The 25492-nt window shown below is 32.3% G+C and overlaps 1 protein-coding gene across 1 annotated transcript in view; it reads right to left on the bottom strand.

The window, feature by feature from the left end:
* The window catches only part of LOC114337621 (probable JmjC domain-containing histone demethylation protein 2C), a 1249253-nt gene that overhangs the window by 630859 nt on the left and 592902 nt on the right, over positions 1–25492 (bottom strand). Inside the window, exon 4 of the mRNA XM_050650161.1 lies at positions 22900–23103. Coding sequence (XP_050506118.1) covers positions 22900–23103 — 204 coding nt within the window. The remainder of the gene's footprint in view (positions 1–22899; positions 23104–25492) is intronic.

Raw genomic sequence — 25492 nt, 5'->3', positions numbered from 1 at the left:
GAAGTGAAATTATGTCACGATACGAGGGCAAAAATTCGATAATAATTTTAGAGATCGAGTGCAATTTGTTGCGATTATTTCATGAATAAAACTGTTCAAAACCAAAATTTTATTGTAATTTATTTATGTAAGTACAAATTAGTACAATTAAACACACAGTTGTTATAAATATTTGACGGTTGAAAGTGATCACTTTTATAATTTTTAAAACATTAATTGTCATTAATGCCACTGAATGTATTTTTTCGTAGCAACGAAGGGCATCTGACGTAATATACTTGACGACGGGATATTATCAAAAATTATCAGTTTAATTTTTATTTCTGCAGCTTTCTATTGATCAGAATCTCCTCTGAATGAAATTATCACTGTAATTTTTATTTCTGTAGCTATTGGTCAGAATCTCCTATGAATGAAATAATCAAAAAGAATCCCATTTGCAAAGCGATTCTCAAGTTCGAATAAAAAAGGAAATAATCTAACCTGTTGGCTTTTAAAAAGATTGGATAGAGCAGTTTAAAATTATATTATAATATACGATAATACAAGGCATATTACCTGTTTGACCAAAACTGAAATTCGAATGGTCTTTCAGGACGGACTCCAGCTGCCGGTACGAGTTTCAACGAAAACCGCTAAAAGCAAATAGTGTAGTATATCCATCTGAACCGTTCAATTATGCAAACAACGCTATGCATATGCGGAATTTAGTGGCGTACAAATAAATTATCCTACAGGTCAGAGTTGGCTGCTTGTTGTTGTTGAGAGTTGGCTGTTTGCTGTTGCCAGTGCCAGAGCCAGCGTTGGTGCGGCGAGGGTGAAGAATATATATTACAGTTATGTAACGCGATGAGAGTTTGCAAATTTCCATCGCTGAAACTTCTGTAATACATACAAACTTTTCATTTCGAGTCAAAACTTTATTATACGAGTATAAACGAAAAGGTTACAAAACGAAATTGGATCTATTTAGGAATTCCTTATTCCATTCGAATACTCAGAATATTTCCATGTTTCTAAAGTAATCAGGAAAAGAAGATAAAATAGCATTTAAATATTATCCGTACATACTTCTTTACTAAGTTTGCAATAACTTAAGGGTAAGAAGAGAACAAGTGGGTCGCGGTGGAGGTGGATGTGGAGGTCGCGGTCGATGTCGATATCCATGTAAAACAAACACATTGTAGTGAATGGAAGAGAACAGAGCAGGTAAGTCGCGGTGGAGGTTTAGCGCGATTCCATCCAGAAGGTTTACATCGATGCTTTTGAAAATAAAATGAGTTTGTTTTACATGGATGTCTACTGCGCGGCCTACAAGGATGCTTCCCTGTGATTGGTCCGTTCGAAGCCAAGTTGTCATTACCTGCGCTATCTGAGTTGATACGTTTTATACAATCCCTTTTTTGTATTGAGTTTATTTTTGAATTTCGTATTAATGAAGTAATTAATACAGTAAATTTTTGAAATATGAAGGAGGATATGATTATTTACAGCTGACATTTCATCACTATCATAACTTGACTGACACAACATCGCAAAAGCACAGTCTTTTTGTCATTCAAATTTCATTAAATTACATCACTTGATAGTGGTTTTAGCTCGACTGACAGCGAAGGTGACCTCCTTGCTATGTGCTGTCGACATCGACCGCGACTTAACTAGTAGCATCCACCGCGACCTACACCTTCACCTCGACCCACTTGTTCTATTTTTACCCTAATATCAGTTATGTAATGACTGGATGGTACCTACTATCGGAGGTACAATAAGAAGTTTGCAGATATCGCTAAGCCATTAACGCGACTTACAGAGGAAGCAAGAGATTACTGCTGGAATGGAGACTGCCGAACTGCCCTTTAAACGTTGAAGAATCATTTAACCACAGCGCCAATATCAGGGTATCCACTGCCAGAAGGAGGGTTTATCTTAGATACAGATGCAAGTAATGTGGAAATTGGAGGTGCTATCTCAGATTCAAGGGCGACAGGAACGAGTCCTTGGATATTTTAGTCAAGTTCTTTCAAAACCTGAGCGAAGTTATTGCGACACGAAGAGAGAACTTTTAGCAGTAGTGAAATCAATAGAACATTTCTATCAATACCTCTATGTAAGGAAGTTTCTAATCCGAACTGAGCATGCCACCCTTAAGTGGTTAATGCAGTTCAAGAATCCAGAGGGTCAGATAGCTAGATGAATTGAACGACTCCAATAATACGATTTCAAAATTGAGCATCAGGCCGGAGTTAGCCACAGGAACGTTGATTATTTTTCTAGAAGGCCGTGCCCAGTAGTGATGGGCGAGACTGTTCTTGGTCTTGCGGTCTTGGTCTTGGTCTTGCTGCAAGACCGCCTTTTGGTTTGCAAGACCAAGACCAAGACCAGGTATTCAAGACCAAGACCAAGACCGAACTTTGCAAGACTACGCAAGACCAAGACCAACCTGCAAGACTCTTGCACTTTTTTGCAAAATTGGTTTTTTATTATTTAACTTTATTTTTTTACAGGCAATAGATATGAAACCATACAACTTTTATTTTGATGTGTTTTTATAAAACCTTCCATTTCGAAATTTGTTCAGCTTCCCCTTTTTAAAAATATGCAAGGAGTCCTACAAACAAATACCGCACTGAAATTCTCTATTTTTAAACTGTGTATTAATTTAATTTGTATTTTACAGAAAACTCTAGTCAAATTTCAGGTATACTCTATTTCACGAACATACGACTGTTGTGGAACATACATTGTTGTTTATTGGAACAATTATTAGAGCCATTTACTTTCGCACTTTGTATGTTGCACACTAAAATATTCGTTGTCGCGATAATCCAAGACAGTCGTATATTCGTGGAATAGCCCATATAATGTAATATACAATCTGTATCAAAACAGATTAAGGAGAATTGGTTTTAACATTCGTCTTCTAACTTTTCTAGCGTTATCTTATAATTTTACAACAGTAAGTACAGGGCATTTAACGTAAGCAGGCCACTCAAATAACAAAAAAGCAATCCAACGTCAAAAAAAGGGGATCACAATCGAATTTAAAAAAAAAGCTCCGTATTAGACTGTCGTATAAGAAAACATTTTATGAAAAGAATACTGATGACGTCGTTTCTGTAGTACCCAAAAATGACATTTAAAAAACCATATATGTAGAAACAGAAATAAAATTATTCCTATGACAGTTCAACAATTTCCAGTATAATAGATTTTCCGCCATATTTGTTTCTAATTGGAACTTAAAAACTAAAAAGAATGACATTTTTTTGAGTGATACTGGATTTTTCGGAAAATGATTTTCTTTAATTTTTCTATTTTCAGTTATTCTCTATTGTGAACAGTTTCCGAGATAACGAGCTTTGTCACACTATACAGCCACACTGTATTATATGCAAAATGTTTACTAAGTATGTGTACAAACTTTATAGGTTAAAGGTTCATATCAACTGAAAATAATTTTTTTTTTAATGAGAAATCAGTGTTCATGTTCGATACATCATTTCAATAGGAATTTTACATCTGGTTAAAATTGAAGGTTTTTTTAATTTTTTCTCCACATAAAGAACAGTTTTGCTTTTGCCTTGTATATAAGTATGTACAATTAAATAAAGCGCGTATTTCCTCCAAATAAAATAAAATATAACTTATAACTTTTTCTTTTTTCTTCTTTTTTTTTCACTTTTTTTTCTTTTATATCATATGCTATTGAATGTATAAAAAGCAGGTTGTGTCTCAATTCAACTTAAAATTGAAACTTGAAAATAAACCTTTATATTTGAAACATACTTTTTAATGAAATAATTAGGTGAATGTATAATGTTAAAATTGGTATCCATTTGAAACTAGATTCTACATTCTTTTAAAATTTTAAAGCAAAAATATGCTTCATATCTTTATTTATTTCAATGTACATTTTATTCGAAATTGTTTGGTTCAAATTATTACTACCAAAAAAGCAAGACCAGCAAGACTCTTGCAGCAAGACCAAGACCAAGAACAAGACCGGCTAGTGCAAGACTAAGACCAAGACCAAGACTGCCTTTTAGCCGCAAGACCAAGACCAAGACCAAGCTTGCAAGACCAAGCTTGCAAGAACAAGACAAGACCAAGACTAACCTGGTCTTGGTCTTGTTCTTGTTTTGCTCATCACTAGTGCCCAGTAGAGCGTTACCACCAACAAAACAGAATCAAAGGAGGCAGCAGTACTAAAAACAACAGTGGTCAACGACGAGTGGACGCCTACTAAGATCAAGGAAGAATAAGAGAAGGATCCAGTTTTACAGAAGATTCGAAAATGAAAAGAGGAAACTCGTCGATCATCTTGGCAAGAAATATTAAGCCTATCAAGCCTCAGTAATTGGGTCCAGTAGAACTTCTTTATCATGGAAGACAGCTTGCTTGAAAGAGTACTGGAAAATGATGATAGTTCAGCTAAGAGAAAACAGTTGGCGTTTCCAAAGAGCAGAATAGCCGAAGTACTTCGTCAGTTACACGACAGTCCATCAGGAGGGCATTTTGGTGTAAATAAAACCCTTCAGAGAATTCGGGAACAGTTTTGTTGGATGAATAGTTCCGACGATGTGTAGGACTGGTGTAAGAAATGTACTAATTGTACAATAAAAAATGTGGTATGAGTAACGGACCTGAGACAGTACAATGTTGGAAGTCCATTTGAAAGAATAGCTATGGATATTGCCGGGCCATTTCCAGAAAGTGAAAATGGATGCAAGTACATGTTGGTTGTAATGAATTACTTCACGAAATTTGTTGAAATGTATACAAATAAATTATCCTATAGGTCAGAGTTGGTGAAGAATATACATATTACAGTTACGTAATGCGATGAGAGTTTGCAAATTTCTATCGCTGAAACTTCTGTAATACAAACTTTTCATTTCGAGTCAGAACTTTATTATATAAACGAAAAGGCTACAAAACGAAATTGGATGTATTTAGGAATTCCTTATTCATTCGAATATTCAGAATATTTTCATGTTTCTAAAGTAATCGGAAAAAAGATAAAAACAGGATTTGAACCTTAATATCAATTATGTTACTGAGAACAACAACACAGGAGAAAAACAATGAGAACAACAATGTCGTAATACAACATTAGAAATGTTTACAATAACTGGAGAGTTTTAGACAGGGAGGAGCACTTAGCCGAACACTACACACTACATCACTACACACTACACTACTGTATATGGACAAAATTATTAAGAAATGCACAACAAGGAGTAAAAAACTGAATATAGGGCATAGAAATCTAGAAAGAGTAGAAATCTCGGATGGAGAAGGAAGAGATGCAGCGCTAAACTCAGACTTCAGCCATTCTGTTGGTCTTTCTCCATATGTTGTTAAGTATTTCTGTGATTACTCCTAGTGATTCGTTGTTCATTAGTTTGAGTAGTTCTACTTGTATGTTATCGGGACCTGCTGCTTTGCCATTCTTTAGCTGTATTATTGCAGATTGCAGAATAAACTTCCTGCTATAATATTGCTTTGAAATACATGTTGATTCCATTTAAAGTTTGGTTGTGTATATAGTTTTACCTGCGTTTACTCTAATCGAAATTTTCCTTATATACACAATTCGCAATAACCCAACAAAACATTTCACTTCTCCCAATATAACACAACACTCCCCTCCCCCTACCCCCCAGGTAATCAGGCAATATTATTTAACTAAATCAGCTTTCAGGATTCATGCTCTATTTACTCTATTATACAGGGTGTAACAAAAATACAGGTCATAAATTTAATCACATATTCTGGGACCAAAAATAGTTCGATTGAACCTAACATACCTTAGTACAAATGTGCACATGAAAAAAGTTACAGCCCTTTGACCTTACAAAATTAAAATCGATTTTTTTTCAATATATCGAAAACTTTTAGAGATTTTTTATTAAAAATGGACATGTGGTATCCTTATGGCAGTAGTATCTTAAGAAAACATAATAGTGAAATTTGGATACCCCATAAACATTTTATGGGGGTTTGGTTCCTTTAAACCCACCCAAACTTTTGTGTACGTTCCAATTTAATTATTATTGTAATACCATTAGTTAAAAACAATGTTTTAAAAACTTTTTTTGCCTCTCAGTACTTTTTCGAAAAATCAGTTTATATCGAGATATTTTGAATACTTGTCAAATCCACCACATATTTGTATATGGTTAAGTTCGATTATGGAGACTTGGTAATAATATGAGCATTTATTTATGATTTACATTTTTAGGTATATTTTGAACCACATTAAAAAAGAAGCCACATCTCGATAAAAGATGCCTTATCGAAAAAATACAAAGAGGCAAAAAAGTTTTAAAAACACTGTGTTTAACTAATGGTATCGCAGTAATAGTGTAATTGGAACGTACACAAACATTTGGGGGGTTTAAAGGAACAAAACCTCATAAAATTTTTATGTAAACATATTAAAAAAGAAGCTGCAACTCGATAAAAACTGCCTTCTCGAAAAAATATTAAGAGGCAAAAAAGTTTTAAAAATATTTAATTCAGCTAATGGTACCACATAAATAATTTAATTGGAACGTACACAAAAGTTTGGGGGGGTTTAAGGGAAGAAAACACCCATAAAATTTTTATGGGGTGCACAAATTTCACTATAATTTTTCTTTAAGATGTTTCTGCCATAAGAATGCCAGATGTCCATTGTCAATGAAGCATCTCTAATAGTTTTCGATATATTCGAAAAAATATATTTTCATTTTGTAACTTCAAAGGGCTGTAACTTTTTTTATGTGCATATTTGTACTAAGGTAAGTTAGGTTCATTCGAACTATTTTTGGTCCCAAAATATGTGATTTAATTTATGACCTGTATTTTTGTTACACCCTGTATAAATTATGTTTCGATTTATAGGTACCAACTATTTGGAATTAATATGAAACTTGAAACTTTAACTCTTTGATAACAATTTCGTTTAGAAATACTTTAACATGAATAGTCTACATAGTTTCTTCCTAAAACTTAAGAAAATATGCTAAAGCTAATTTAGCTAAGCTACAGCTAAACAAAATTCTCAAAATCAATGAATCACTAACTTAGAATCCTATAGTTAAAATTAATTTTCATAATGTTGATCGCTTAATTTAATTAAATTTTAATTTATTTAAAAGGAGAATATAATATCAGAAAGTTCGAAAACTTGATCATCCTTGCTTTATCTTAGATTTAAATAAACATACCGATTATATTTCAAGCCAAAACTTCGCATTATGAATTTCCCCTGCTTGCAAGCCTTAACTCCTTAAAAGTTTTTGGGTTTTAGAAAGAAAAACAGACTATCCAGTTTCTTTTCAACATCGATTTACAGTTGAAAGTTTCGAGAAGTGTGTACTACAACTTTGGAGTAGGATCTGATTTGTTGGCAGCTGCGGCTTTTGAAAACTTTCTAAATACTGGTTATGGAGATTTTATTGTAACTTTTATGAATACAGGTCGGTCGTCGTTGTTTTAGTTTAACAGCAGGTTTGTACTGTAACATAAATATACCTCATTGTTGGTTTTTGACCGAACAATTGTTATATTATTACAGGCTATTCAGAATATAATCATTCTCCTTGTTCTTCTTCAAGTGCTATCTTCTATACGGAGGTTGACAATCATTAGGGTCACTCTAACTTTCAAAGCAACTGTACAGTTAAAGCATATTATATATGAAATTCTTAATATAATTTTTTCAAAGTTGGGTGGACTGTATGTTTTTAGGTTGCTGGTTTGATTAGAGATTATGATATATAGACAATATCTAAATAAGTGTACAAAAAGCTTAACCAAAGTCACTGTTCACTGGCGTTTCTATTACCGTCACATATGTCGGTTTCACACGCGGTTGCTTCTAGTACGAGGTTTATTTCGGATTAGCGTCTTACACTATTGCACACAGAGAAAAAGCGTTTGTTCAACGATAATTGAACCCAGCCAAAGAAAGGTTCGCAATAATAGTAGAACCCGGAGAAAGGTTCGCGTTAATAGTTGAACCCAGAGAAAACTTCGCGTACAGATAGAGATTTGTTGCCTTCGAAAGCTAACACAAGGCACGTCTATTACTTTTGCTGGTCACAGTTAAAAGATAGAAACTTTGTTGCAATGTCTAAGCATAGTTGCATGTCTGTACATAATTAGGGATTGGGGTGGAGTCAGTATAGGCAAGCGGCAGCAATCTCTAAAATTACGTTATACCGACCACGAAAATCAGCTTTAAGGTGAATGACCAATTTTAGTCATTCTTTATGTTTTCGAGGTCGCTGAATCCGAATATAAAGTTTATCTTTTTGTAGAATTGGTGGAACATGTTCAAAAATTAAATTTTATGCAAAAATGCGATAAATAAATTTTGATAATTTTCCAACTTTACCTCGCTGTATCTTTGGTCGCTGTAAATATTTCCTTTTGAAAATTTTACTGTGTCATATTTGGAGTATTGAGATAACAATATAATTTGTCCAAAATGTTTAAACAAATTAAAAGAGGAATTATTAATTTTTAAATCATTAATTTTGTCGTCAGAATTCTTTAGTTTCATGTTTACTTAAAAAAGTTGAGTGACAAACTTTTTAGTTTGTAATTTTAACGAACACTCTAATAAAATATAATTCATGAAGAAGTTTTCTAGAGAATTTTAAGTCAAAATATGCAATAGAAAAAAAGTTATGTGACTTTATAGACGAGCGGCACACCCCAAAAAACGCTTATTTTTCGAGATATTGACCACGGTGTGGTGAATGGCTAATTTTTGTCATATTTTATGTTTTTGATGGTGCTGAAAACTAAATGTAGGTTCATTTTGAATTTTACATGGGGGAACATTGTCAAAATCGCAATGTTACCCTAAATATAGAAGAAAAAATGAAATCACGTTCTTTTGCATTTAACTCGCTACAACTCTGTTCCGTTTTAATACTTTTTTTTCTGAAATTTTTATAGTATAATATATTCCTCACCTTTCTGAAGACAATGGAACCTGTTTCAATCTTTCTGTCTTATTATAATAAAAGTTATGAATTGTTTAAAGCATAAAGTGCAGATTCCAGAATTACAAAGTTTAATCGCAAAAGTTGAGAGACAAAATTTTAAATTTAGCTTTTTAATCAAGTTTGTGTTAAAATATAGAGTACAAAGAACACAATGTTGTATAGAAAAAACATGGTGCAACTTTTAATTTTAAGAAAAACGTGATTTTATTTTTTTTATTTTTAGGGTAAAATTGCGATTTGACAATGTTCCCCATCTAAAATTCAAAATAAACCTCATTTTCGTTTTTAGCACCTTCAAAAACATAAAGTAAGACCAAAACTAGCCATTCACCACACCGTGGTCAGTATCTCGAGAAACAAGCGTTTTTTTTGGGAAAATGCCACTCGTCTATAAAGTTACATAACTTTTTTCCTATTCCATATTTTGACGAAATTTTTCAAAAAACTTCTTCATGACTTATGATTTAATGCTGTGTTGATTAAGATTATAAACTAAAAAGTTTGTCACTCAACTTTTTTAAGTAAACATGAAACTCGAAATCTGACGACAGAATGTTTAAAAATTAACAACTTTTCTTTTAATTTGTTTAAACATTTCGGACAAATCTCAATGTTATATAAATTCTTCAAGGATGACGCAGTAAAATTTTCAAAAGGAAATACTTACAGCAACGAAAGATATAGCGAGGTAAATATGAAAAATCATTAAAACTGATTTTTCGCATTTCTGCATAAATAGTATATTGTGCAACAAGTGCAGAAAGGTACTAATTTCTCACGAGTTTGAAAAGTTGCGGTACGAGCGCAAGCGAGTGCCGCAATTCAAACGAGTGAGAAATTACCTTTCTGCACGTGTTTCACACTATACTTTTTCTACAAGCACAGTTTTTCCTAAAAATAAAAATCACAATTTCCAAACGACGATTAATTATAATAGGTACCTATGTGATAAATTTTAAACTGTATTTAATTAATACCTACTAATCAATTTAAATTCCTTATACCTAAATACATTGCACAGAAATCAGTTAAAAAATTAATGCACTGCCTTAATTTGTTTAAATTTAAACAATTATTACACATTATTGACATTATATTAATGCAGTCACGGATTTACACAAAACCTACTTCATTCGACGTCTCTTGCACAGGTTGCTAAATCCTTATTGGTTATTTGATAATTATAAAATGTTTAATAAGAATAAAATTGTAAAATAAAACAGTTGTAACATCCATAATTTAGTTTCTATGCTATAGTTAAATATAATAATTGTCTTATAAGTTATATATTTGTCTAAAGTTTAACCACGGATGTAAACAGAATATAACGTTACTCAGAATGCGGTAGTCCACGGATGTAAACAGAATATAACGTTACTCAGAATGAGGTAGTCAACTGTGCAGAAAAGAACTTTGCGGCACAGAAACGTCACTTTTCTGCACACTAATGTCAAATATCTTATACTGTGAGAAAATATCAAGTTTGCTAACATAAAACCGTGCAGAAAAGTGCACTTTGAATAGTGGTTGTAGAAAAATTTGATTTTTGAACATGTTCCACCAATTCTAGATAAAAATAAACTTCATATTCGGATTCAGCGACCTCGAAAATATAAAGAATGACCAAAATTGGCCATTCACCTATCATGGTCGCTTTTTCGATTTCTAAGCCTCAAATTAGGGGTGTGCGAATAATTAAGCCTAGTAGTACGAATTGTTAATAAGGTCTGTGGTCTTCCCACTGATCGTCTTCCTATTGGGGAACCGGCTCTCGCTGTCCTTACTATAGGTACTCGATTTGTTGGCCTTCGGCTTATGTGGTCATTTCATTCTATTCTTCTGTTTCTTACCCAGTTATTAATGTTATCATGTTATATTTCCCTGTTATATTTCAGTACTAACAGAGTCAATTGTACTTGTGATAAGTCTTATAATAGATTAAAAATTATAGCCTAAGAGCTGTGAGACATTTTTGAGTAGGTATTTTAGGCAACCTGAAATTTTTTCAGGTGACTCTTCCATGATAGCCTAATACAAAAATGCCGGTCTGGCTGGAGGGTAGCGGTTATTTTCCCCAAAAATCCCCCCTAAAGTTAAAAAAGGGTAAACATTGTTATTATAAAAAATATGATTGACGTGACTTTAAAGTAAATTTAAATATTCAAATATAAAGAAAATAAACAGGCCAGGCGATTTGAGAGCGATTTTAACTCTGCAAGATACTTGCATGGGCGCCCCAGGATTATTTTTAGGGGGTGCATATGTACTTCAGAAGATTTCATCTGGATCTGTACATACTATTAACGAGTATAAAATATATAACTATACATGCATAGCTATGTACATTTCTTCCGGACAGGGAGGTGCAATTGTTATTTTGACAGGGTATTTTTTAATATTAAAAATATATATTCTAAAAATACAGGTTTTTTTTGGTGAAATTTTCCAACTGCCAGGTGATTAAACAAATTACGCGTAAAGGAGCTATAGGTAATTCTTCAACACCTAACGGAAATGGATGGAAACTAACAGATTTTGCCAAGGAATTAAAAAATATTAAATTTAAGCAGAGTTTTGTAAAATTTTTAATTGAACATTGGTCTACAGATGAGATGGTGCCTTTTATTGGTAATTTATTAATAAATTTAAATTATGATTTTAATGATTTATGTGATCTCATGAATTATGTATAGAAATGTCGATCGACGATAACAAGATCTGCGAAAATCACGAAGAAGCCGACACGCAGATAGTTCATCACGTATGTAAGTTTAATACATTAATAAATTACCAATAAAAGGCACCATCTCATCTGTAGACCAATGTTTAATTAAAAATTTTACAAAACTCTGCTTAAATTTAATATTTTTTAATTCCTTGGCAAAATCTGTTAGTTTCCATCCATTTCCGTTAGGTGTTGGAAAATTTCACCAAAAAAAACCTGTATTTTTAGAATATTTATTTTTAATATTAAAAAATACCCTGTCAAAATAACAATTGCACCTCCCTGTCCGGAAGAAATGTACATAGCTATGCATGTATAGTTATATATTTTATACTCGTTAATAGTATGTACGGATCCAGATGAAATCTTCTGAAGTTCATATGCACTCCCTAAAAATAATCCTGGGGCGCCCATGCAAGTATCTTGCAGAGTTAAAATCGCTCTCAAATCGCCTGGCCTGTTTATTTTCTTTATATTTGAATATTTAAATTTACTTTAAAGTCACGTCAATCATATTTTTTATAATAACAATGTTTACCCTTTTTTTAACTTTAGGGAGGGATTTTTGGGGAAAATAACCGCTACCCTCCAGCCAGACCGGCATTTTTGTATTAGGCTATCATGGAAGAGTCACCTGAAAAAATTTCAGGTTGCCTAAAATACCTACTCAAAAATGTCTCACAGCTCTCGGACCATTATATTACGTCTTCATTTTGGTGAATTGTCAACTTAAAAATACAGTTGGGCTAATGTAGCGGGTGACCAACACATCAGGCGACCCTGCTAGTGTATAACAAGAATTATGGCCCAGCATTAAAAAAAGAGGCGAAAATGGAACTCTTCTCTTAAAAATGGCGAACAGTCACAATAAGGAAAAAGAGGAACAGATAATCATCAATCAGGCCGACAACAGGTGAGGTAACACGGCTTAAGGGAAATATTATCAGGCACTCATCGTTTCCAGCACGTAGCGTTTAGTTTCCGAAAAATATTGATTAATTTACAGGGTAAATAAATTTTATAAATTTAAATATATATTGATAAAAATTAATATTTAATGGTTTTAAATATGAACAATTCATACTGTCCGGATCGTATCGTATCAGACACCTCTTTGTAAAATCAGGGCCCGGATTACGTACACTCGATACGCATCGTATCCGCCATGTTTTCCCATAGCGCCTTACGGGAAAACATGGCGGATACGATTCGTATCGAGTGTTCGTAATCCCTATGCAGTTTTTTCGGAGACTACGCTACGTGCCGGAAACGATGAGTGCATGATAATATGTAGAAACCTTTAGACTGGAACAGGAAAGAGGAATATACCAAGTCCGGAGGTACTAAGAGAAAACTAAAAAAGTGAAAAAAAAACTATTTGTGAAAGGAGATTTTTTTTATTATATTAATACTAAAATTTTCTAATCGAGAAATGAAAGTTTTATGGTGACATGAGACAGGCTTTGAAGAATCTGCAATCCACTCACAATGGTTTTGGTGAAGTAAATTCTCAATCAGTGTTTAAAGTATGTGATAAGCCTCACCCTATGTTGATAAAAGACATGTTGAAAAAGTTTACAACAGCTGACATCAGAAAGGCCTATTAGTATGGTATAGTTAGACCCAAACCCAGACATCCAAAGTGAAAGTTATCCTTTAACACCAAATTGTTCTATATGGTCCACATAATGTTCAGAAAAAAGTCACACCATTTTGAGCGTCGGGTTTGGGGGGAGAGGGGGGAGAAATCTGCAAATTCGTAGTTTTTTAAGTTTTTCGTCAATATTTCTAAAACTATGCGGTTTAGCATTAACAACCCTCTACACAAAATTGTTCTACATTAAATTTGAAATAAAATAGGTCCTATGCATAACCCTTCTAAAATGAACGGTTCCAAAGTTACGGAGGTAGTATAGTATAATTGGTCCAAAAAAAACCTAACCCAGACATCCAAAGTAAAAGTTTTCCTTCAACACCAAATTGTTCTATATGGTCCACATATTGTTCAGTAAAAATTTACACCACTTTGAGCGTCCGGTTTGGGGGGGAGATGGGGGAGAAGTAGGTAAATTAGTATTTTTTTTTATGTTTTTCGTCAATATTTCTAAAACTGTGCTTTAGCGTAAGGAATGTTTTATAGAAAAATATTCTACATAAAATTTAAAACAAAAAAGGTTCTTTACATAATTGTTATAAAATCAACGGTTCCAGAGTTACGGAGGGTGAAAAGTGGAGGTTTTCGATACTTTTTATATTTACCGATTTCTCCCCCCTCTCCTCCCCAAACCCGACGCTCAAAATGGTGTGACTTTTTTCTGAACATTATGTCGACCATATAGAACAATTTGGTGTGGGAGGATAACTTTCACTTTGGATGTCTGGGTTTTTGGTATAGTTATATCATAAATATTGCCCAAAAAATATAAAAAGTGAAAACCTCGACTTTTCACCCTCCGTAACTCTGGAACCGTTGATTTTATAACAATTATGTATAGAACATTTTTTGTTTAAGATTTCATGTAAAACATTTTTGTATATGACATTGTTTACGCTAAAGCATAGTTTTAGAAATATTGACGAAAAACTTAAAAAAACTACTAATTTACCGGCTTCTCTCCCATCTCCCTCCCAAACCGGACGCTCAAAATGGTGTAACTTTTTACTGAACAATATGTGGACCATATAGAACATTTTGGTGTTGGAGGAAAACTTTTACTTTGGATGTTTGGGTTAGGCCTTTTTTGGACCAGTTATACTATACTACCTCCGTAACTTTGGAACCATTCATTTTAGAAAGATTATGCATAGGACCTTTTTTATTTCAAATTTAATGTAGAACAATTTTGTATAGAGGGTTGTTCATGCTAAACCGCACAGTTTTAGAAATATTGGCGAAAAACTTAAAAAACTACGAATTTACCGAATTCTCCCCCCTCTCCCCCCCAAACCCGACGCTCAAAATGGTGTGACTTTTTTCTGGACATTCTGTGGACCATATAGAACAATTTGGTGTTGAAGGATAACTTTCACTTTGGATGTCTGGGTTATGCCATCTTTTGGATCAACTATACTATACTATATAGAGTAACAGAGCATTTGTGGAATTTGGGATAGTACGCCAGTCAATGGGAGCAAGAATAGCCTATTACCTCCGAATTCTATCCTACTGCATGGATTTTATTGAAATTTTGGGAGGAGCCTCTACTTATCTCCTAATTCAAAGTCTACCCTATGCCGATGTGTGATTTTATGTTGGGGGTGGTTCCCACCCCTTCTCGGGGGTGGAAAATTTTTTGGTTTAAATAGCCACGGAAGTGGCTAGAGAACCTAATTCTAAGCAAAAACTGTTCTATATTTTTTTTTTTAAAACTTAACACTTCAAGTTATTCGTGGTTGAAATTTGGCCATTTTCATTGAAACATTTTTTAATTAGGTGGTATTAAATTAGCATTTATCAAGGTGAGTAAACATTTCTTTTCTGTGCTACATATCCTGTACTTTTATGAAATACTTATAGTGATTGAAAAGACCTTTTAAATGAGTAATATTATAGGTCCATTACATTCAAACTAAGCGAGATATGCTCCAAAAAAATTGATGACTTACGCATTTTAAGACAAAATGTGAAGTATATTTAACCCTTCATTCACCAGAATTCAAATGCATCGTTTGCCTTCTACAACATTTTTTATTATAGTGTTATTTCTATGCGCATTTTTAAATTTTCTTAAAAATTTTCCATTTTCTCCGTGTAACTTGAAAATGATAAGAAATACAGTAATGAAAAATAAAAACAAGATTTTTATCTAGAAAAACCCTACATTTTTGTGCGGTATCTTTTTTTCGTATTTCTTATCATTTTCGAGTTACATGGAGAATAAGGAAGACTTTTAAAAAAATTTAAAAATACGCTCTATAATTTTATCGTATTTTTTTCAAAAACCATTAATTTTAAACCCGTCCAACTCTTTAGACATAGAAATAACACTATAATAAAAAGTATTGTAAAAGAAAAACGGTCCATTTAAATTCTGATGGATGAGGGGTTTAATATACTTTTAATTTTTTCTTAAAATACATTAGTCAAGAATTTTTTCTCAGCACATCTTGCTTAGTTAGAATGTAATCTACATTTAATATTGCTTATTTCAAAGGTCTTTTCAAGCACTACAAAAGGTATTGGTAACATTAAACACCTAAAATCGACCGTTTCTCTGTTATTTCAAGTGGAATACACCGATTTGAGCATGTACAAAAAACAAACTCATCTCACCTACCATATCTCTTTTTGTAGTATAACTAGAAGATTTATGAAGGAACTAATCTCTTTATTTTTTTATAAGCTACAAAAATATTTTATATAGTTCTTTTCGTTAGGTGCATAGTTTTTAAGGTATTCGCAAAAAACCGTCCGAAAAGGTGTCTTTTTTCAATGAAAATGACCAATTTTCTACCACGAATAACTTAAATATTGAGTTTTAAAAAAAAAACTTATAGGAAAATTTTCGCTTAGAATTAGGCTCTAGCCACTAGCCTAGTTATTTTACCCAAAAAATTTTCCACCCCCGAGGACGGGTGGGAACCACTCCCAAGATAAAAGCACACATCGGCATAGGGTAGACTTTGTTTATTGAGCTATTCTCTACTTACTGTAAAAATATCAAGTTAATCGATGTAGTAGGATGGAATTCGGAGCCAAATACCCTCATTGACTGCCCTATAGGTATGCTGCAGAGAAACAATCTTCAAGGTTTGCAAAAATATAGACATGGAAGAGGGGCTAAAATTAGCATTTATCAAGGGTGAGTAAACATTTCTTTTCTGTGCTACATATCCTGTACTTTTATGAAATTAACTGACGCCTAATTAAAACAAATTTTATAAATAACAAGCTGAAAATGCGAGCATTATCATAACGAAAACTTTGTCTATATACCTATTTATATTCATAATATAGAAAATTGCTATTACGAAAAACTGTTTAGAATTAAAAATTATGTTTTAATGTGCAAGTACATCATTCTAATTTAAATGTTGTGAACTATAAAGATACTTTACTCGAAATTCATATTTTTTTACATACCTCGTATAAAATTAATAAAATTTGATTCATGATGGTTGCATCATAAATCTTAGACCAAGAAGAGATTTTTATGAAGAATAACTTTTCTTCGTCAAATTAAAAATACAAGAGTTATAAATGAAAATGATGTTGGTATCCATAATTTGAGAAAATTCGTCAAATATTTTTTTCCATTAGAAGGATGTAATTTCATATATCAGAACATACTTTTTTATTCCAAACCACATTTTAAATAACAATTTTCCAATATTGTAAAATAAATAATACATACATGATAAAGATACTTTTACTGATGAACTTTACTTGGATCTACAGACCTAGCGAGTCTCGTAAATTCCACGGCTTTGCGCCACGCTTCACGCAACCGTATTTGCGTACTTGTGTTTTGAGTTGTATGCGCTGCTCACTGGTCGAGTGGAGTTATAGATAATTTACCAAATTTAAATATAATCGTTTCTACTGATTCATCTATATATATAAAAGAAAGTCGAGTTATGTTAGTTACACTGATAATAACTCGAGAACGGCTCATCAGATTGTTATGAAATTTTACAGGTGTATTCTACCGGACTGGGAATAGACATAACTCTGAATTCATGCCCGTACGTCATAAAGGGGCTTGCCCCCCCTGATATATTTTTTTAATTTTTTGACAAACCGTTTTTTCTTAATTTTGTATGATGTAGAAGCAAAAGATACATACAATCCTCAATTTTCACTTTTTTATCTTCAACCGTTATTTTTTAATAGCCATTTAAATATTTTACATCTATATATATATATATAAAAGAAAGTCGGGTTATGTTAGTTACACTGATAATAACTCGAGAACGGCTCATCAGATTGTTATGAAATTTTACAAGTGTATTCTACCGGACTGGGAATAGGCATAACTCTGAATTCATGCCCGTACGTCATAAAGGGGCTTGCCCCCCTGATATATTTTTTTAATTTTTTGACAAACCGTTTTTTCTTAATTTTGTATAATGTAGAAGCAAAAGATACATACAATCCTAAATTTTCACTTTTTTATCTTCAACCGTTATTTTTTAATAGCCATTTAAATATTTTACATCTATATATATAAAAGAAAGTCGAGTTATGTTAGTTACACTGATAATAACTCGAGAACGGCTCATCAGATTGTTATGAAATTTTCAAAGTGTATTCTACCGGACTGGGAATAGGCATAACTCTGAATTCATGCCCGTACGTCATAAAGGGGCTTGCCCCCTGATATATTTTTTTAATTTTTTGACAAACCGTTTTTTCTTAATTTTGTATGATGTAGAAGCAAAAGATACATACAATCCTAAATTTTCACTTTTTTATCTTCAACCGTTATTTTTTAATAGCCATTTAAATATTTTACATCTATATATATATATATATATATATATATATATATATATATATATATATATATATATATATATATCTATATATATAAAAGAAAGTCGAGTTATGTTAGTTACACTGATAATAACTCGAGAACGGCTCATCAGATTGTTATGAAATTTTACAAGTGTATTCTACCGGACTGGGAATAGGCATAACTCTGAATTCATGCCCGTACGTCATAAAGGGGCTTGCCCCCCTGATACATTTTTTTAATTTTTTGACAAACCGTTTTTTCTTAATTTTGTATGATGTAGAAGCAAAAGATACATACAATCCTAAATTTTCACTTTTTTATCTTCAACCGTTATTTTTTAATAGCCATTTAAATATTTTACATCTATATATATATATATAAAAGAAAGTCGAGTTATGTTAGTTACACTTTGTTAGTTTGTTGCCATACTCCTCCGAAACGAATTGACCGATTTTCATGAAATTTGGCAGGTAGATTCCCTGCTGAATTCCGAACAAAACGCTGCTATTTTTTCTTCTCTAGCGCAGTCCGTTTCCGAAATAGCGAACCGTAAGCCGTGGCAAAATTCTGAGCACAGAAGAAGAACCAATGGGAAATTTCATAAAAGAAAACTGCAACAGATTAGCTTTTGGACTCAAATTGGATAAAATATGAATTTTTTAATTTTACGAATTTTTAAAAAATCTTGCTTTCGCGTGGGCAAACCATCCAGTTTATTTATGTTTAGTAGATGAACTAACGAAAAATATCATGTACACTATTGCATGTATTAAATGATTGATAATATTTTTTGTTATTGTGATAATTAATTAATATTTAGAATTTTAACCTTTAACTACCCGCACATCAAAATATAACATAACTACACGCGTGGCGTTCTTTATACGCCACAAGAAAATATACTTAAAAATAGCGGATTTGTTTTTTTTTTTGAAAAATTACACTTATTTGTTTGTTATAAAACTTACTCGGCGTCAGCGGATACTTGGAGTTCCTTCTCAGTAAGCAAATTGGGATATATAACTGGAATCTGATTCCATGATAAATAAAATTGCTAATAATATTTTTTTGAAACGATATTTTTTACCTGAGAAAAAGTATTGTTTATAAAGAAAAATATATTTGTGCCATAATGACTAAAAAACATTTGAAATATGTACTTATATTACTAATTGTATTACTATAATTGTGGCGTATGTTATCCACCACCGGAAACAACAAATAATAAATTGTAAATTACGATCTTCCTAGAATGCCGATTATAACGAAACTAAATCCAGTGTAAAGCACATTCCAGTGATAGGTTAGATAAATAAACAAAGACAAAAATTAAATTTTTAAATTCATTTGTAGTAGAATTCTTATATGTCGCGTACAAAAATACGCCAGCGCGTGTAGTTAAAGTTTAAGGTATGAATTAAAATAATAAAATTTATTTTACTTTAAAACCTAAACAGTTTTTCCATTCTCTTAGGCCAAAAATATTTAGCTACCTACTACATTCTCATATTTTGACGTTTATTTGTGTCAGTCGAAATGATTTGTAAATTTTGAGGTTAATGCCCCTTAATGCTAACAACCATATTGTCATCGAGAAAACTCAGTTGCCTCAGTTATCTCAATATAATACAATGTATGTATTTATGTATCTAAATCTATATATTGTATGTTCCCTATGTCCAGCTGAACGATTTACGTACTGTATACGTGGAATATCATATAATTTGTCATATTATGTATCTTTCTTATGTATTGTACCCTCGGAGATCGCTGGGAAAATTTAGACTCAAAATAACAAAATCCAGTTTGGCAACACTGTGTGAATGTTGATAGTATCATATCCCTTTTAAGATAAACAGATCTGTAATTTAGTCCAGACAAATTAATATATTTTTGGCCAGCAAAAATGAGATTTTTCAACCAAATACTGTCTCAAATATGATATGCAAAATAATTTTTAATTGTTTTCCACTCATTAAATCGTTATCGTCCAGTTATTGTCTTAATTATTTTAACTTTTAATAAGTGTCGACTAATTCTGAATGATTAATAAGTTGTTAAAACATTTTATCTGTAGCGGCTTCTGGAATGCCTTAAAACTATCGGATTTCATTCGACCATACTTACAAATTTTGCATAAAATATTTGGACATATAATTTTCTTTTTTATTCGAGGAAATTGCATTTCGATCAATTTTCATGTCTAGAAATTCATTTTCGAGCAGTTGATTTTGAGTAATTGATTTTTAGCCATTACGTTCAAGCAACTGATCTATAATCAAAATTATGACAGATTATCTAATTATGACACACTATCTAAGGTGCAACGAAGTTCACCGGGTCAGCTAGTTATTAATATAGTATAATATGTATTATTGCTTTCAAAATATACTTAAATTGTATTTTTATACATTTATTACACATATTATTTTATATAGTAATTAAATTCACTATAAAATGTCATTTATATTTTATTAATAGCTAAATAATTTAAAATTTAGTTTGACATTCACGAAGTGTCAAACTCAAATGTAAATAATAACATTTGCTTTGCTTAACAAATTCAGGTTAAAAAAGTAGCCTACTTCCTAATCAAAGATTTCAGCTGACGTTTAGTGCCTGGTAGGAGATAACCGGATTGTGACGTCACATTTTCGATTTTGAGGTCGATTATCTCGAAGACGGTTAGAGATATCAAAATGCCGTTTTCAGATTTGGATTCAGAAGACAAAACTACATACGAATCCATCGATACGTCTGCTCTAAGTATTGCAGGAGCGGCGACGCAATAACACACAGACTTTTGCAAATTTATAAACGAAAAGTTTTCGTTGAAAATTACAGTAAATTATTATTAAGCACTATACAGACTCTAAATAGAGATAGATGGGTCCGTGTTCCCTGATGCAAATGTCTGGATTGTCGGCAAGGTTTTGTAAAGCTCTAAAGGGGACACGAGGATGTAGCCATTTCACCCACTTTCTCACCCAACAGTTATTAAGTATTTTTTAATAAATATTTTTGTACTGCGTTTGAAGTTTTATTACTGCATGAGCAAAATTACAAAATAGTATATCAAAATTCTACACTGCGGTGCAAAAAAATCGAGCCACTAAACATTTGGTCATTTTTGATGTTTCGAATTTCCTAAACCTGTTGTCCGATTTAAGTGATTTTTTACCACGTTATAGCCTTATTCATTGAAAATGTAGCTGTAATAATATTGTTGCTAGACAGTCAAACTGTCATTATATACCGGGTACACGAATCAAACTGTGTTTTTTTCTCAGTACGCATCACCCTGTGGATTATTCTAGCATTTATAAAATACTAAAATTAAAATCCAACTATAGCCTCAGGTTTTCTTAACATTTTGTCTTTCGATTCATTCAGTTATTGTGGATAATAAAAAAGTTAGGTACTTTAACAACTGGCCATGTTCGTCATCAGTACAGGGTGTTTCTAAATAAGTGCGACAAACTGTAAGGGGTAATTTTACATGAGAAAATAATGACAATTTGCTTTACAATCGTATGTCCGCAAACGCTTCGTTTCCGAGATACGGGATGTTCAATTTTTTTTACAAACTGACGATTTATTTATTGCTTTAAAACCAGTTGAGATATGCAAATCAAATTTGGTGGGTTTTACGACGTAGTTATTGCACGTAGCTAATATTCACCATTGGCGCGCAAACGGGTGTTATGACCGATAATATTACCCGTACGCACGCCAATGGTGAATATTGTTAAAAAATGTGCAATAACTACGTCTTAAAACCCACCAAATTTCATTTGCATATCTTCAGTCTTTCAGTCAGCTGGACTGGTTTTAAAGCATAAAATAAATCGTCAGTTTGTAAAAAAAATTGAACATCCCGTATCTCGGAAACGAAGCGTTTGCGGACATATGATTATAAAGCAAATTGTCATTATTTTCTGATGTACAATTACCCCTTAAAGTTATTACCCACTTATTTAGAAAACACCCTGTACTGTTGACGAACATGGTCAGTTGTTAAGTAGGTACCTAACTTTTTTATTATCCAACATAAGCGAATGAATCGAAAGACAAAAATGTTAAGAAAACCTGAGGCTATAGTTGGGTTTTAATTTCAGTGTTTTATAAGTGATAGAATAATCCACAGGGTGATACGAACTTTGAGAAAAAGCACAGTTTGATTCATACACCCGGTATACAATTACACCCCGTACACCCGGACAGTTTGACTGTCTAGCAATAATATTATTACAGCGATATTGTGAATGAATAAGGCTATAACGTGGTAAAAAAATCGCTTAAATCGGACAACAGGTTTAGGAAATTCGAAACATCAAAAATGACCAAATTTTTAGTGGATCGATTTTTTTGAACCGCAGTGTATAAAACTAAAAAAATTAAAAAATCATTTTGCATTTAAAAAATGTATCATGGCATGAATTTCAAATTGGCGGTAACAGCAACCGGGACCTCCATCTTCGAAGGCTGCTAGGCCGACACTAAGCAATGCAGCGTGGCGAAAGTGGTGGAGTAAGAGAGAGGGAGAGTTCGTGTAGCTGCAGTGTTGCCAGATTTCTCACAGCACGTCGCACTTTTTCTCAGCGACATAGGGAACCCTTTTTTACAAATGACCCTAGTATTATACTAGATAATCTTTTCTAGAAAATACCAGAGAGAAAATATCAAAAAGAGAATCAAAGTAAAAACTTACTCTAGTAGCTTCGTTGTATCCAATTATCACAGCTGTGTACCATTGGGTCGTGCCTTCGGCCCTATAAACTTCAACTCTATATCCAACAAGAACACTAGGAGTGGTTAACAATATCCGTTGACCATCCTGGAGTTCCGTCCAACGTTTTACGGCTAGTTTCAGTTCGGGGTATTCTTTTACCCCTGGCAGTGGTCTATCCCAATTCTGAAACAGAAATATCATAAATAAAAGTTCAAGTTAAAATTTTTTACTATTTTATATTTGCTATATATATATATATATATATATATATATATATATATATATATATATATATATATATATATATATATATATATATATATATATATATATATATGCTAGCAGCAAGACTAACAAATACAGACGGCCAAGCAAAAGGTTAACATCTGTAGACTGTAACAACCTGTAGTTGAGTTGGAGTGAGTTTGCTGCAACTGATTCTCATTGGGGAGTTGAGATATCGCTGTGTCTAGGTACACGCTAACGTGTACGCATATAAAAAAGTTAGGTACACGCGAATTAAACTTCATCAAACCAGTGACGTCATACGTCATTATTTAGCGTGCGCAGTGACTGTATAATTGGTACGCGCTATTTTGATATGTTTACGCTCGATTTCATACACATATAAGTTCAGTCAAACATAATATACAATTTCATGGCCAAACATTTTGAAAATTGCCAAACGCTATATTCTAAATTTAATGACGGTCCGCACAAAAGTAGCTCACGGTCCGGATGCGGACCGCGGTCCGCTAATTGGTGACCCTTTTTCTATATAACTCAAAGTTGTGTATAACTCAAAATAGATAAATTTCCTTAGTCAGTTATAATTTAGTTAATAAAGGTGCTGGTACTTTGTACTGTACTCCTTTAAAAAAATCTTAAAAAATTACACTTTTATAAAAAAGAACTTTTTATAATACCACGTTTTTATTATTTATAGGACACAACATAAAATTATAAACTATTTTATTTTTTCAATTCCTATGTCATGAAACAATTTTGTAATCGATTTTGATTTCATATAAATCAAAGAAAATGTTTAAAATGGTAAAAAATTAATGAAACATGTTTCGAAAGAATAATAATTGCGATATACGTTAATATAGCTAATATTACATTAACTTAATAAAATATAAAATATTAATATGCTAATTAAGGTAAACTAAAAAGAATTAAAAAAAATATGGAACACCCTGTTTTGAACCTGGGACCTCTCGATCTGCAGTCGAACGCTCTACCACTGAGCTATATCCGCTATTGACTAACACACTTTACTACGGGATCTAAATGTATTTACATTATTTGCATTTAAAATAGCTTAAAATTCAAAATGAAATGTAAAAGTTGTTGAAGATTGCATTGCCATCGAGTTCTGAGCTATTCTGAAAATTCTAGATGTCCAGCTAATCGGAGGATAGGTTTAAAATTAAACTCGATTATGCTGCAGATTCTGCATGCTGCCAACGTACGCTTCAGATGGTAAGGTTTTTTGACCTTACCATCAAATCTCTGAGAAGAATACATATTGCTAATAAATTATATAATAGACTCATTAAACATCTTAGATCTAACAACATCATGAGAATAACTAAATGCAAAATATACAAAACCCTGATAAAACCGGTCCTTATATATGGATCAGAGACATGGACACTGTCTAAAAGCGATGAGAACTTATGAGGTATTTACGTTTGAACGAAAAATCCTTAGACACATATATAAGGGGTGAAAGAAAATGACGTATGGCGCAGAAGATATAATTTTGAACTATACGCAGCATACAACGAACCCGACGTCATAACATCTGATATTATTTTTTTCCACTATTTCAACACTATTAATTTTTTTTCAAACACCAGACAAAGTTTTTTTCTACCAATAAAAAACTGCATAAGAAGTATTTTACATCTTACATGGGATCCCTCTCTCTTCGTAGTGGTATTTTGAAATTATTGACTATAACTCTGAAGATGGATCAGCTGGATGGGCGCTCAGCTAGGATTTAAATATTTTATCGCCAACCGTCACTAAAGTCATTCATTATTGTACTCATTTGACGCCATTTGCGGCAGTAAAGTAACACTTTATTGTACTGAAAGAAGAATTTTACTTTACCTGCCGCGATTAATCAAAATAAACTGAGATTGAATGTAAATGATCGATGACAGTAATCGATTATTTATTTGAGTGAACTTAAAATTTATTTACTTTAATTATTAAAAATATTGAACAAAATTTCCGTTATTATTAATTAAATTTATGTCAGAAAGTGAACTTCTGTAGCATTTTGCAATTATATTCATAAAACATAAATCAAAACTTTACAGATGTAGTAATTAGGTATTTATTCAATAGTGATAACAACTATCGATTAAACATCGAAATCGGCCATCATACAAAAGCTTTCTTTCACTGTCATCGTCATTACTGTCATACGAAATTTTTATTTCGTCTAAAATTAATAAAATTCTTAAATCTTTTAAGTTTTGTATTAATGCAAATACAAATTGTATATTATGAAATTGTGTTTTTGTTAATTCGATTATATGTATATAGGACGGTGACA

Source organism: Diabrotica virgifera, chromosome 5 (assembly GCF_917563875.1).
Source record: "Diabrotica virgifera virgifera chromosome 5, PGI_DIABVI_V3a".
NCBI classification, from domain to species: Eukaryota; Metazoa; Arthropoda; class Insecta; order Coleoptera; family Chrysomelidae; genus Diabrotica; species Diabrotica virgifera.
Note: the sequence above shows the minus strand (reverse complement) of the source record. Positions and strands in the feature narration are given on the sequence as shown.